At 46.7% G+C, this 12,628-nt stretch overlaps 1 protein-coding gene across 2 annotated transcripts in view; it reads right to left on the reverse strand.

Moving 5' to 3' along the window:
- Positions 1 to 12,628, reverse strand: part of adamtsl3 (ADAMTS-like 3) — a 604,254-nt gene that overhangs the window by 275,765 nt on the left and 315,861 nt on the right. Inside the window, exon 2 of one of the 2 annotated variants that reach the window (XM_041175080.1) lies at positions 12,211 to 12,451. The exons of the other annotated variant lie outside the window; for it this stretch is intronic. Within the exon in view, the coding sequence (XP_041031014.1) occupies positions 12,211 to 12,244 (34 nt within the window). The 5' untranslated portion in view covers positions 12,245 to 12,451. The remainder of the gene's footprint in view (positions 1 to 12,210; positions 12,452 to 12,628) is intronic. 2 annotated transcript variants of the gene reach the window in all.

Raw genomic sequence — 12,628 nt, forward strand, 5'->3', positions numbered from 1 at the left:
CATTCCCTTAAGGTGTGTGCATGCGCAGCTGTGAATCAATCTTAAAGGAACCAAGCCGTGCCACCAGCCAACAGTGCACGGTAAACAGGAATTAGAGGAAACAATGTCTGTCAGTTCCTGGCCAAGTTGCTAAAGTATCTTTCAATCCTGATTCCCAGAATTTCAGTATCTCTGCCTAGCTGGGCAGATCTTGATAATCAGGATTTTATCACTGATCCTTCCCCATAACCCAACAGCTCTGAGTCCCTGTCATACCTCTCGAGGCTTCACTCAGTATCCATCCTGCACGACAAGTCAACAAAATATTTCTGCTGCCCTCTGTTTTAATTCTCCAAAGAGATTCATGGAATAATACTGCAAGTAAGACCTTCCAGTATTATTCCTTCCAAGAGGGCATTGTAATTTGCTGGATAAGCTAAGAATTATGATCCCCATTGGGACTGGTAACTTTTAGAAAGAAAAATGTATTTCCCAGTGATTGATACCAAGAATTAAACAATAAGATTTCACATTTTAAGACTTTTACTGTAACAAACTAAAAATCAACATCATAACCCTAACAATATTTAGTAGGCAACTAAACAATAAGCTACAGAAAACGTATTTCCTATTAACTTCTCAACACAACCAAAAACCCCACGTCACCTTCCTACATTACGCCAAACGCTCAGCAGAAATGCAGTCTTGCATTTAAAGTCCCAAGATCCTCCCTTCCTCACCAGGGTGAACCTTCCCATGTCCTTTTAAACAAAGTCCCTTTGTTCAATCTTCTTAGCATAATCAACTGGACTTCCAGCCGCAAGTTGCCCTCTGGCAACTCCTTGGTCTTTAGCTCTCCACAATTCTCGTTTCTTCACTGGGAATCCGTCCTCACGAGCACCCTGATTGGTGGTTAACCTGAGAGCAGTCCTTTTCTTCTGCCTAGCACAGCAGCACCTGTTGTGGGTTTTCTTCCCTAAATCTCTCTGCCTGACTGAGTCTGAGAGTCTGTGACTTTGAGCGCAGCAAGGCCACTTGCCTCCTCCATTGTGTCCAGGTGTTGAAACTTGAACTTTACTTTCAATAAGTTTTGATTTGAGTTTCTGTCTCACTGATCCAGGTCACATGGGCTTGTCTCTGGGGGCAGATTTCATAGGAGATCACATTATCCCTCTCCAAACTAATCCATTTTGGATTAAAGGAGACAGTTTAGAAGGGAACTGTCCTTTACAGTCCAGGGCTTGAACATAAGGGGTGTTACCATTTTTAGATGCACACTGGGCATCTGACAGGGAGATTTCTCTGGTCTATCTAGTGAATAACTGACAAAAGAAAGGCCTTTGGGTTGGGCAAGAAGTATTCTGCCTGTTCAGCAAATACATGATGCATTCTAGGTAGCCAAAAGAATCTCATAATGGTGACAACTGATTGCAATCAGCATCAAAATACAGGAAAATAATGGTCACAAAACTGATGCTTTGGTGAGGTCCTATTTAAAAAGATCATCGTTGGATCTTATTGGAAATTGCATCAGCTAATATTGTTGCCCTGACCTTGCAGCTGTCCCATCATCAAATAAAACCAAACACCAAAAATTGTGAACCAATATTAGACATTACAGCAGTGCCCAAATGCATTGGCAAGACACTGCAGAATTGATGATGAGCCCAATATCCTTATCTTGGTTAAACATGCAGACTGCCTTGTTACACCAGCTGGAGACTTGCTAAACGATTCCAATTATGACTTAAAGTGTTTGTGTACATCCCCTTCATTTCTCCTGGCATGCCCTGTGTTTTCCAACTGTTGACACGTGTTATGTCCTTTGTTATAGTTTGTTATAACGTTATAACATAATTAACTAGTTAATCAGCGGTTAGCTATATAGAACCGAACTAAGTGATTGGTCAGCAGTTAGCCATTGAACTCAACTAACTGGCTAATCAGCAGTTAGCTAATATCCAAATACCTGCCTAATCAGTGACTCGATGTAATGTTCATACTTGCTGATCTTCTGTGCTGTTCTTAAGCTGCCTAAATTTGGAAACCCACACAGTATTTAATACTGTCTACAATCATGAGATTTTGCCCACAAAGATGTCCCTCATACTTTTAATACCATATATTCAACACCATATATCGTCAAGGGAAAAAAGACATTTGCACAAAATTTTATTGAATTTAAACAGGGAAGCAGAAATTAGAAACAGACTTTGTGAAAAGTTAGGAGATAAAGTGGGTGAACAGTGAACAGCTCAGACTTTGTGAGCTGCAGTGCTGGGCAGCCCTATCCAATGTTTCCTTATTTTACTTTGAAGTACTCCAACACATGCTAAACCTCCTGCTGGTACTTGCCTGGAAAATGTTTCATACATTTCATAAATTTTCCAGCTGAAAATGGTGTTTAGTTTAAATCTAAATCTATAAGCTATTCAACTATGATGACATTTCACTAGGTTCACGAGATATCATAGGCGTCAATATAACACAATGAATTGTTAGCATTGCTTCAGTACACTCATCTCCGAATCAGAAGGTGGTGGGTTCAGTCCCACACCAGAGAATTAGGCACATGTTCCAGGCTGACACTCGAGTGCAGCATTGAGAGAATGCTGCACTATCAGAAATGCCATCTTTCAGATGAGACGTTAAACTGAGGCCTTGGTTAACCTCTCCGATTGACCTAAACAATCCTGTGGCACTCATCCAAAGCACAGCAGGGGAATTATTCCCATTGCCCTGGCAATATCTTTTCCTCGGCCAACATGTCTAAAAGAGATTCTCTGGCCATTATCACATCACAGTTTGTGGGATCTAGTTGTGTGCAAATTGGATGTTGCATTTCCTACATTGCAACGGTAATAAAGCTCAAAATGTACCTAATTGGCTGCAAAGTGCTTTCTAAGGTCCTGATGTTGTGGAGGTCTCTTTTTAGAAACATGAACTTAACAGCAGCTTTGTTTAAACTTTAAAGTGATCATTCCTGCCTGATCCTACGATCCAATTCAAGGATACACTATATAATGATAGAAACTTAGCTTATTATTTCTGCTAAATGTGCATGCCAAGGTAAATCAGAAAATACTATGCTTTTCCAATCTATACAGTGTATGCAAGGGAGGAGTAATATCCTGAACATGCCTTTTTTAATGCACACTACAATATTGAATCAGTACTTACCTGACAGTCACAAACTGATGCAAATAACATCAAATGTTTGCAATGTGACAAAAAATGTAATGAGCTGTTAATATTATCTGACTTGTGAAAATAAATATTTATTGGTGAGTTTTTGTCAGCTGCCGCAGTCTTGTCTTGTGAACTGATTGGTGGTGATTGACATGAGTTTCCCCTCATGCACTGACGTCTAAGTACAGGAATACATCATAAATGTGACATACAGAGCAAGTAGGGAGGGAAAAAGGCAAATAGAGGGAAGATGAATAAATCAAATCTAAAAAGGAAGTGGAAAGCGAGATTATTTTCAGAAAAAGATCAGACAGAACTAGGTCAAATTTATGAGCTAGGAAGACATTGAAGAAGTGAAAGCTATGGGTTTAATGTAGGTAACCGGAGTCTTGTCCACCGGCTGGAGAGTTGGTGAAAGCCTTGTGTCGCCTCCTTTTGAGAAGGCCCACTGTATTAAGAGCCAATCAGGCCCTTAATTGGCCAGTTCAAGGACCCTGGGAGTGAAGTCCTGCCCCCGAGAACTGCTTGCCAATCAGAGGTTGACGGCTGTCCATTGCAGGCAGTGCCAGTGGGAGCAGTGGCAGCTGCCAGCAATGCATCCACCAGAGGCCCAGGATCAGCGAGGGACCCAAGCCACAGGTTCTGCGGGCAGGATGGGGGTCACGGAGTGAGAGCCGTAGGTAAGGAGCTCAGCAGAAAGGGCAGGGGGTGGCTTTCTGTGACCACATCCCTTCCTGATGCCAGGTATCTCGATCAGGCACTGAACGCTGACAAAGAGCCTCGCTCGCCAGGAGCCCGGAAGCAAGCAAACTCGACAGGGTTTTGCTTTATGAGCTCCCTGCATGGCAAGTATACTGCCCGTCACTGGTTGAATGCCAGCAGCAGCAAGATGAGGCCCTTAAATGACCACTAGCTGCCCACTTAATGGCTTCAATTGGTGGTTTTGCAGGAAGGCCTTCCCACTCCAGGCTTAATCAGGGCAGAGGTGGGAAGGCGGCATGGACCCAGTTGCCAACCTTCTACCCAATTAAATGCCTCCCCCACCTCCAAACTTGCACTGGGGGGACGGCATTATATTCTGCCCTATCAGAGTCAATCTCATCCAAATGAGAGAGAACTGGACCACCCAAAGTGAAATATCTAATTCAGGTTGAAGGTCGCAAGGGCAAGGGAGAGAAAACACAGAAACCCTTATTTACTAGAATGATACCACATAGAGAGGTTATACTTATCAGGAAAGATACTTATCAGGAAAGGCTGAACAAGCTGGAGCTCTTTTCTCTAGAACATAGAAAGCTGAGGGATAACCTAATGGAAGTGCTTAAAATGATGAAGGAGCTTGATAGCGTAGGTGTAAGGAAAATGTTTTCATTTGTGGGAGAGTCTAAAGCTAAGGGCTTATAAATATAAGATCGACACCAACAAACCCAACAGGGAATTCAGGGGAAGCTTCTTCACTCAAAGAATGATAGGAATGTAGCACAAATGGAGAAAGGAATAGAAAGATATGTAGATAGGCTTACAGGAAGAAGGGGTGGGTGGAGGCTGCTATGGCGCATATAACCATTGGCATAGAACAGTCAGGTCAAATGCAAATTTTGCAGTGAACTCTATGTAATTCCATAAAAACAAAAAACTGCGGATGCTGGAAATCCAAAACAAAAACACAATTACCTGGAAAAACTCAGCAGGTCTGGCAGCATCGGCGGGAAGAAAAGAGTTGACGTTTCGAGTCTTCATGACCCTTCAACAGGTATGGATATGTAAAAGACTGTTGTATAAAACGAAGTATGACACCGAGCAACAAAAGGAGATATGTCCGATGACCAAAAGCTTGGTCAGAGGGGTAAGTTTTAAGAAGTTTCTTAAAGGAGAAAATGAGGTGGAGAGGTTTAGGGAGGGAATTCAAGAGCTTGGGGTCTAGGCAACTGAAGGCATAGCCACCCACAGCAGGACTGTGCCTGCAGTTCCGACCTGCACTGACCCCATTGGAGTTTGAGATAGAAATTGGAAAGCTCATCTAATTAGCACAAGGCAGCTAAGCACACACACCACTTCAGGTTTGAGCACATTTGCCTAATTCAAACAGATATTTTGGCCTGTATTTGTCAATTCCAAGGATGCATAATGCCAGGTCTCCCCTCAGGCCTGCAAGATGGCTAGCACACTTCATTTCACTCAGTCGACTGACCTCCACTGATAGACTGGGCCCAGTCTATCTTGTAAGGAACAGAACTTCTGGCATATGCAGTTCCTACCGCAGCTCTGCTCCTTACCATCATTTACATTGCCAAGACATAACCAGGAAACTCTCAGTCATGGCCAGGGATCTAGAGCAACTGGTCTCCACTATTTTCTTGCACATTTTCCAAGCTGCACTCAGAGTTAGAGTCAGTAACTGCTCGGTCACCCCAAGGTATTTGTGTGTCATTATTCTGTCATTACAGTTATTTGGAATGCTTTTATATTTTCCACATCAGTGTGATTTGCAAAGGAAAAATATGGAATTTTCATTATACTTAAGGGGGAAGCGATCAGGAAAAAAGCTATAATATCATCCTCCTTTCAAACACACAGATGCCTCCATAACCAGGTTAAAATAATAGCGTATGCTTTGTTGTTGAATTTCACCCATGCATCCCCTTTCCACATTGCAGTTTAAGTGATGACTTCCACAAGGTTCCCTCCAGTAGTTTAGTTTGGCAACCTATTCTAATTAGATTCATTTATCAATTATTCTTTTTATTCAATTTGTAACAATGTAATGAAACAAATAAAAATCTCCTGTTGCTATCATGTATGTCTATTTTGACAAATAGGTTGTGTAGAATTGGCAACGTTGCTTTTGTTGGCTTCGTTGATCTTTTCAGTAGGCCATGTAATTAATGGTTAAAGAGAAAATTGTGAAATGCTCATTCGAAACATAAAAGCATTTTTGTCACTTGGTACAGAACTTGAGTGTTGCTTAAAAAAAAAGACATGCTGTCGAAGCTTCTGATCTTGCATTCATCAAAAGAGACACAAGAATGTCAAAATTCAAAGGGGGCGACAATTTATACTGCATGAGAAAAGGAGTGCTGATTGGTTGGCAAGTCAACTCTGACTGGTCAAGAATGCAATAGGGAACTATAATCCCCCCGCCATGCTTTGGTTTAATTCAAAAAAAGCGCAATGCCTGGACATGTTCTTTCTGCTTGCTGAGGTCAGGTCCCTGCGCAAGAATATATGCAGCTTCTAGCAAGCATAAGTGAGCCACATTGTGAGCCCAACAGATAATCTTAAATCAGTTCTTAGTGTAATTCCCAGCACAAGCTGGATTGTTCAGCAAGTGCTGTCCAATCGCAGAATCACATCTAACTTTAGACGTTATATTCTGCAAGAAACATTCTGCAATGTTCTGTGAAAGCACCATATTGTCAGGAGGACGAAGTAGCTTTGATATTCCTCCCCACCCACAGCTGGTATTCAACTGAATTAATCAGTTAGCAGGGTTAACAATAGAGAAATACTATGGGCAACTGAAATGAAAGTATTTCACATGATGGTTAACAGAATCGGGTGTCAAGCTTGTGGCACAAATGGTGACCATATCAAGAACGGGTTAAATCGAGGTTAACATTGTCTGAGATTAATAGTCCATGGCTATTTAGGATGTCAGCCAGAATTTTACAGCCCCGTTGGCATCAGGTGGGAGCGACAATGTGACAAAAATCGTTTTCACACCGACATGAAAGTACAACAGGATCATCCAATGGTGCCCGTCATGACAGAATGTCAATCCAGCTGGAGGCCAGTGTGAACCTGATTTGCATCCTACTAATGGGAATGGAAGGTAAGGCCCAACCGGAATCATCCCCCCAACCCCCACACCCCCATACCAGAATTTACAGTGAATGATTCACTAAGGTGCTTTTACAGAACATTTCTTGCAGAACATAATGTCTAATGCTAGACGTGATTTTGCTATTGGACAGCACTTGCGGGAAAACACGGCAGTCCAGAACATGTCTGGACAAGTGTAGCGTGCAGAAGTTGGGACTTGCCATTAGAGCCTTGGTCAGATCGCGGACATCCAAGGAGCAGAAGCTGCTGGAGCCCCAGAGCTATTGGGTCCTGGAGGAACACATGCACTGCATGCTGGGTGGATTTTCATGGACATGGCTCTGCTGGGAACCAGCTCACGGAAGATGGGAGATCTCTGTTGATGCTTCGGGTCTGCTTCAGAACATCAGGGCCTTGGCTGCTACAGATGGTCAGTGAGGGGAGGGGAACGGAATGTCGAGGTTTGACTGGGAGAGGAAGGTGTACTGGTGTAGGGGGCAGGGTGAAGGTGAAGGTGACCTGGTGGGGGGGGGGGGGGGTGAATAAAAAGGTGCCGGGGGGGAAGGGGATGTGAGGAGGGTGTATGGGCGGAGAAGGGTATAAAAGGAGACAATGTGGCAAGCGATGAGCTAAGTGTAAGGGCGGGGAGGAAGGTGCAAGCGAAGGTGGTCGGAGGGGGGCAGGAGTTTGCGGTGGGGGGGGAAATCTTGGGGGGAGTCGTCGTCTTGGTGTGGGGAGTGGATAGGAGTCAAGTGGTGGGGGGGGGATGGGAAGGAGTCTGGGATGTTGGCGGGGGGGGGGAAGAGTCCGGGGGGAGGAGGAGGAGTCTGGGGTGGGGAGAAGGTGTACAGGGGGCGGGATGGATCCGGGCAGAGGAAGGTGTACAGCAGGGGGGAGGTACGAGTTTGGAAAGGGAATGGAGTCTGCAGGAAGGAATGTGTCCGGCAGAGAGGAAGGTGTAAGGAAGGAGGAGGGAGTAAATGGGCCACGGGGGCTTTGTGGGGGTTGGGGGGTGGGGGGGGAGGAGGGGGGGATGTGCAGGTGAATGTGCAAGGGAGGACTGCCTTCTGGGGAGCAAACTGAGGGTGGGCATGAGAGGGGGCAGAGTGAGCCAGAAGGGTCAAAGGGCGAGGGTGCATCGGTAGCGGTAGATAGGACGGCAAGGTTGGACGGTGGGGACTCGGGGGGCGGACATGGACCCTGCAGGTGGGAAGGAGGTGACGGCTGAGGTCAATGTGGATGGGGCGGGATTCTCAGGAAGGTAGGGAATGTGCACATTCACCTGAATATCCTGGAAGAAGAGGGTTCTGGTTGGTTGGTGATGGTGAGGAGATGGAAGGTGATGCCAGAGGGTCAACAGTGAGGGGGGAAAGGAAATGGGTGACTGTGGGAGGGGAAAGGAAGGGGCAGCTGATGAGAAACTTAATGGCTATCAAAATCAAAAGTGAGCGGAGCCTCGTATTGGACGGGCACAGCTGTTGCACGGGAGTGTGATCAGAGGGTGGGCGGAGACGCAGGTCAGCTCAGGTTGACAACTGAATGAGAACCCCATCAGGTAGCACTAAAAATGCTCAGGACATTGAGATGAGTGTGATGCAGGAAGGTTCCACATGCGTGTGAGAGTGCTTGCACAAGGCTCCAAAAGGCCCTGTCTCTCTCACACTCCTCCCTCCAGAATCATTCATGGTCTGGCTGCGTGCAGCTGATGTGCTGGGGGCAGGGGGCATGCAGTGGGAACATTCGCAAAGCCTGGAAATGAAGCTGGAAGACAATCCACATTATTCAGTGGACATGAATGTATTTTCAGATTATAAAGTGACAAGATTTGTCCACCCATGCAGAAACTCCTGACCAGAATTTCTTAACTTTTCTAGGCCTACCTCTTCTCCTAGGTGCTGCCCTGACATCCGCAGCAGGGGTGAAGTCAGCCTGTGCAATGGTTGGCCCTGTTCCCTTGATGGCTTTGGCATGCATCCGCTGGAGAGCCGAGACCTTAAGGACCCCGGCTTGCTTTGGCTGTCCTCCTGTGGGCCAGCTGCTCCCTCTGTGGTGACAAAGGGCAAAATTGAGGGGTTGCACAGGCAAAGGAGGCTTGGGGGGTGGGGTGGAGGGGGGAGGAAAGCCTCTGACATTCCTGAGTGGATGAGCCAGGTGTGTCCAGCTGCCACTCCTCCCTGCGCGCATTTCCACATTCTGCTGCACCAGCATCTCCACGGCGTCCACTATCATTCCCATGGAGACCTCCATACTTTCACATGTGGGCACCACTTCATCAGAGAGCAGGCAGATGCATGCCCCCAACTCGCATGCCATTCTGTTGAGGGCTTCCAAATGCTCTGCGTGATGTTCCCCCACCTTCTGCTGACTCTCCAGGATGAGTTGGAAGGCCGAATGCAGAGGCTCTTCATCGGACCTCACAAATGCCTCTTCCTCAGGAGTCCTCCGAGTGTTGGGGAACTTGCCCTAACCTCTCCTCCTACCGCAGACACGTGTCCATGCGGTAACCACCGAATTGTGAACCCGAACTTGCTCTAGATCTAGGTCCCACTGAGATGTGTCTCTGCGCTAGTGGAGGGTGTGGGTAAGCGCTGTGATGGGTCTTCCAGGCTGCTTATTTCCAGCTCTTCAATGGAGGAAGTGTCTTCTTGGCTGGAGGTGAGGATGTGGATGGAGCTGAGGGACTGGCTGGCTGAGGCTGTCAGTCACTTGGCAGACCTCCCTGTGAACCAAAGTAGAAATAATTAGTGCATGACAGCAGAGTCAAAAGCAGGAGAGAGAGCATCACATTTGCATTGAAAGAGGGATGATGTGGTGCAGGATCCTCATGTGGGTGTTCACCGCCGACCTCACTGTCACCGCGGGTACACCCCACGTCCTCACCAGTCAGCATGATGACACGCCCCTCAAAGTGAGTGAGGGGCCTAATGTGGGTCACTCCACCCCGGGTCTGGGACCTCACCCTGCTGATGTGAGCCAGCTTCTCCTGCATGAAAACAGATGGAGAGTGTGAGAGCAGGACACATGGCACTGTGTGGAATGTTTGTGTGGTGAGATGAGCCATTGGACAGGATGAGGATGTGGGCTCAAGAGGATATGAGCCTGATGGAGATGTGAGGGTGTGTGTGAGAGTTAGTGGTGTTGTCCCTTGAGGTGTGAGATCCCAGTGGATGTGAGATGGGTTTGTGAGTGTGTGAGTTGAGAGTGATGAGATGGTTGACTTACCCTGGCGGAACAGATGAGACCATTCATCCTCTTCCTGCACTGGATGGCTGACCCCCTCTGCACTCCGTCGGTGCCGACTGCTGCTGCCAGCGACTCCCAGGCCGGACTGGTTGACTCTGGTAGATCTCCTGTGGTCAGAGTGGGGGTAGAAGACAACACGGCGGCTTCCACTGCATCCAGCAGGCGCCCCAAAAGGACGTCACTAAATTTGGGGGCCGCCATCTTCTTTGCTTTTTGGACCATCTGTCGCCTGGAACAATCCTGGTCTGAAGACATATAGTGAGCTGTGCTCTGGTGCACTTTAAATTTGAGGCCCAAACCGAGGAAGCGCTGAGGTCACAACATGGCGTGCAAATCCGATCCCACCCGCCAAGGATATGGCGTGTTTCCTGTGTTTGCATTATTAACGAGATGGGATGCACCAGGAATGGGACGGTCCAGCGTGAAAACCCGCCATTGCGGCTGGTGGGTAAAATATCCTTTTTCCCACTTGCTACTGCACTTTGTGCAAATCTGGGATGATTCCACTCGTTGTCTCACAGTGTAATGTGTTGCAACAGTTGCTTATGGAAAGCATGGTGTGCATTCACAGGCTTAGTCTGATATGGTGAAACAAGTAACTTAGAGTTTTAGGCTTTGGCACTTCTTTTGGCAAGTAGTAATAAGTAATCCCTGCATTAAATTGCTTACCCAGTGTCATTGCATTTGAGACAACTCCAGTAATCATCAAGTGAAAGGTAGTGAGGTCTGACATACAGGACAAAGCGCAACCAAACGGAAGTAGAGGCTGTGTTGCAACAGATATTTCATTATCATCCTCTTCTTTCTCCAATACCTTATATCAAAGGTCATTTGAAAATATTTTCGAAGGCCAGACTCTAGCCATGAAAAGTACAAGCTGCATCCTCCATCTTTCTTAGAGTATTTATAATAAAACGCTTCTGAAAAACTACTGAAAAATTACTTCCACTTTTAATGCAATTGCTAGATTGAAATTTAAACCATAGCATGTAAGAAGAAGGTTATTCTGGTCAATTTGAACTCATTGTTACCCAGTTAGCCCAGGTAAATGGTAGGGTACATGTTACCTCTCTTCTCCAAATTGCAAGTTCCTAGTTAGTTTGGCTGAAACAAAGGCAAAATACTGCACGTGCTGGAAACCTGACACAAAAGTCATCGATCCGAAACATTGGGCTGGATTTTATGGCCCCCAGCTGGGTATGTTTTTGGCGGGGGTCACGTAAAATATGAGCAGTGGCTAGCCTACCACCTTCTCACCCAACCCAGAGTTGTCACCCATAATATGGGGGGGCTTCCAAAATCAGCAGCCCATCTGCCATTTGTAAATAAATAATGAAGGGCCAAGAGAGCTTGTGTTTAAGCCAGCTGACCCCAATATTACACGGCCCACGCCATAACATGGTTGGTGTGGGCAGGCAGATGGGGGTGGGCAGCCCACTATTTCAAGGTTTCTCAAGAGGATGAGAAGGAAGTGGAGGAGTTACTACCTTCAAGGCGGGGGCGGTGTGTGTGTGTGTGGGGGGGGGGGGGGGCGGTGAGGAGGGTGTGCTTTACGCATCTGGGGCACATCCCGAAGATATGAGGTCCCCCCGCTTCCTCCCCACCTGCACTGAAGACCTGCACCAAGATGCCCAATCCACCCCCGCCCAATACCCTGACTTACTGGAGTCTGCGATCCATTGGGGCCCTCAGCCTTAGCATTCTGCCAGCACCCGCTTACTGAGCTCTGGCACTACCAGGACAGCAAGAGCTGCTGGCCGGCCAATCAGATTGGCTGGCAGTGCCCGAGGGTGGGGTCTCCTCCCAGTGAGGGGCGGAAGTCCCACACTTCACTTGCTGCTGCTGCTGCCCGCAGCTTGTTATTGCAATGGGGCGGACTTTTCTTTCGCCCGGTTTCCAACCGGCTGGGGGCGTAGGTAGTAGTCTCCCTCATCCAGCCCATTCACTAGGTTTCTCTTTCTGCAGTTGCTGTCTGACCTGCTGAGTGTTTTCCATCATTTTCTGCTTTCATTTTTTTTGTTGTTTGTTTGGCTGTCTGGGAAAGTTGTGATGAGGGGGAAATACATCCTGACAGAATTTACAGCCTCGCTGCAACAGGCTTCCAACAGACATTGACAGGGGCCTGGTAACAGGTCGAGGCAGTTGATTTCTCAGTTATGGAAACAGTTTATGATGTGGGACTTGGAATAACGTCGAGAGGTTTATATTGCACAGTGGTCTGAAAATCAAAATTTCAGATCAGAAAAATTGAATTACCAACAAATTACACTCAAACAATTTTAGAAATACGTATTTGTCCAAGAATTCATTCAAGTAGGAACTGAAATTGTGGAGTGGTGCAGCTTTGCAGCGGCAACAGTGTGCTTTTATGGAAAATGGATTATTTTATAATTAC

This window comes from Carcharodon carcharias, chromosome 26 (assembly GCF_017639515.1).
Source record: "Carcharodon carcharias isolate sCarCar2 chromosome 26, sCarCar2.pri, whole genome shotgun sequence".
Classification (NCBI taxonomy): domain Eukaryota; kingdom Metazoa; phylum Chordata; class Chondrichthyes; order Lamniformes; family Lamnidae; genus Carcharodon; species Carcharodon carcharias.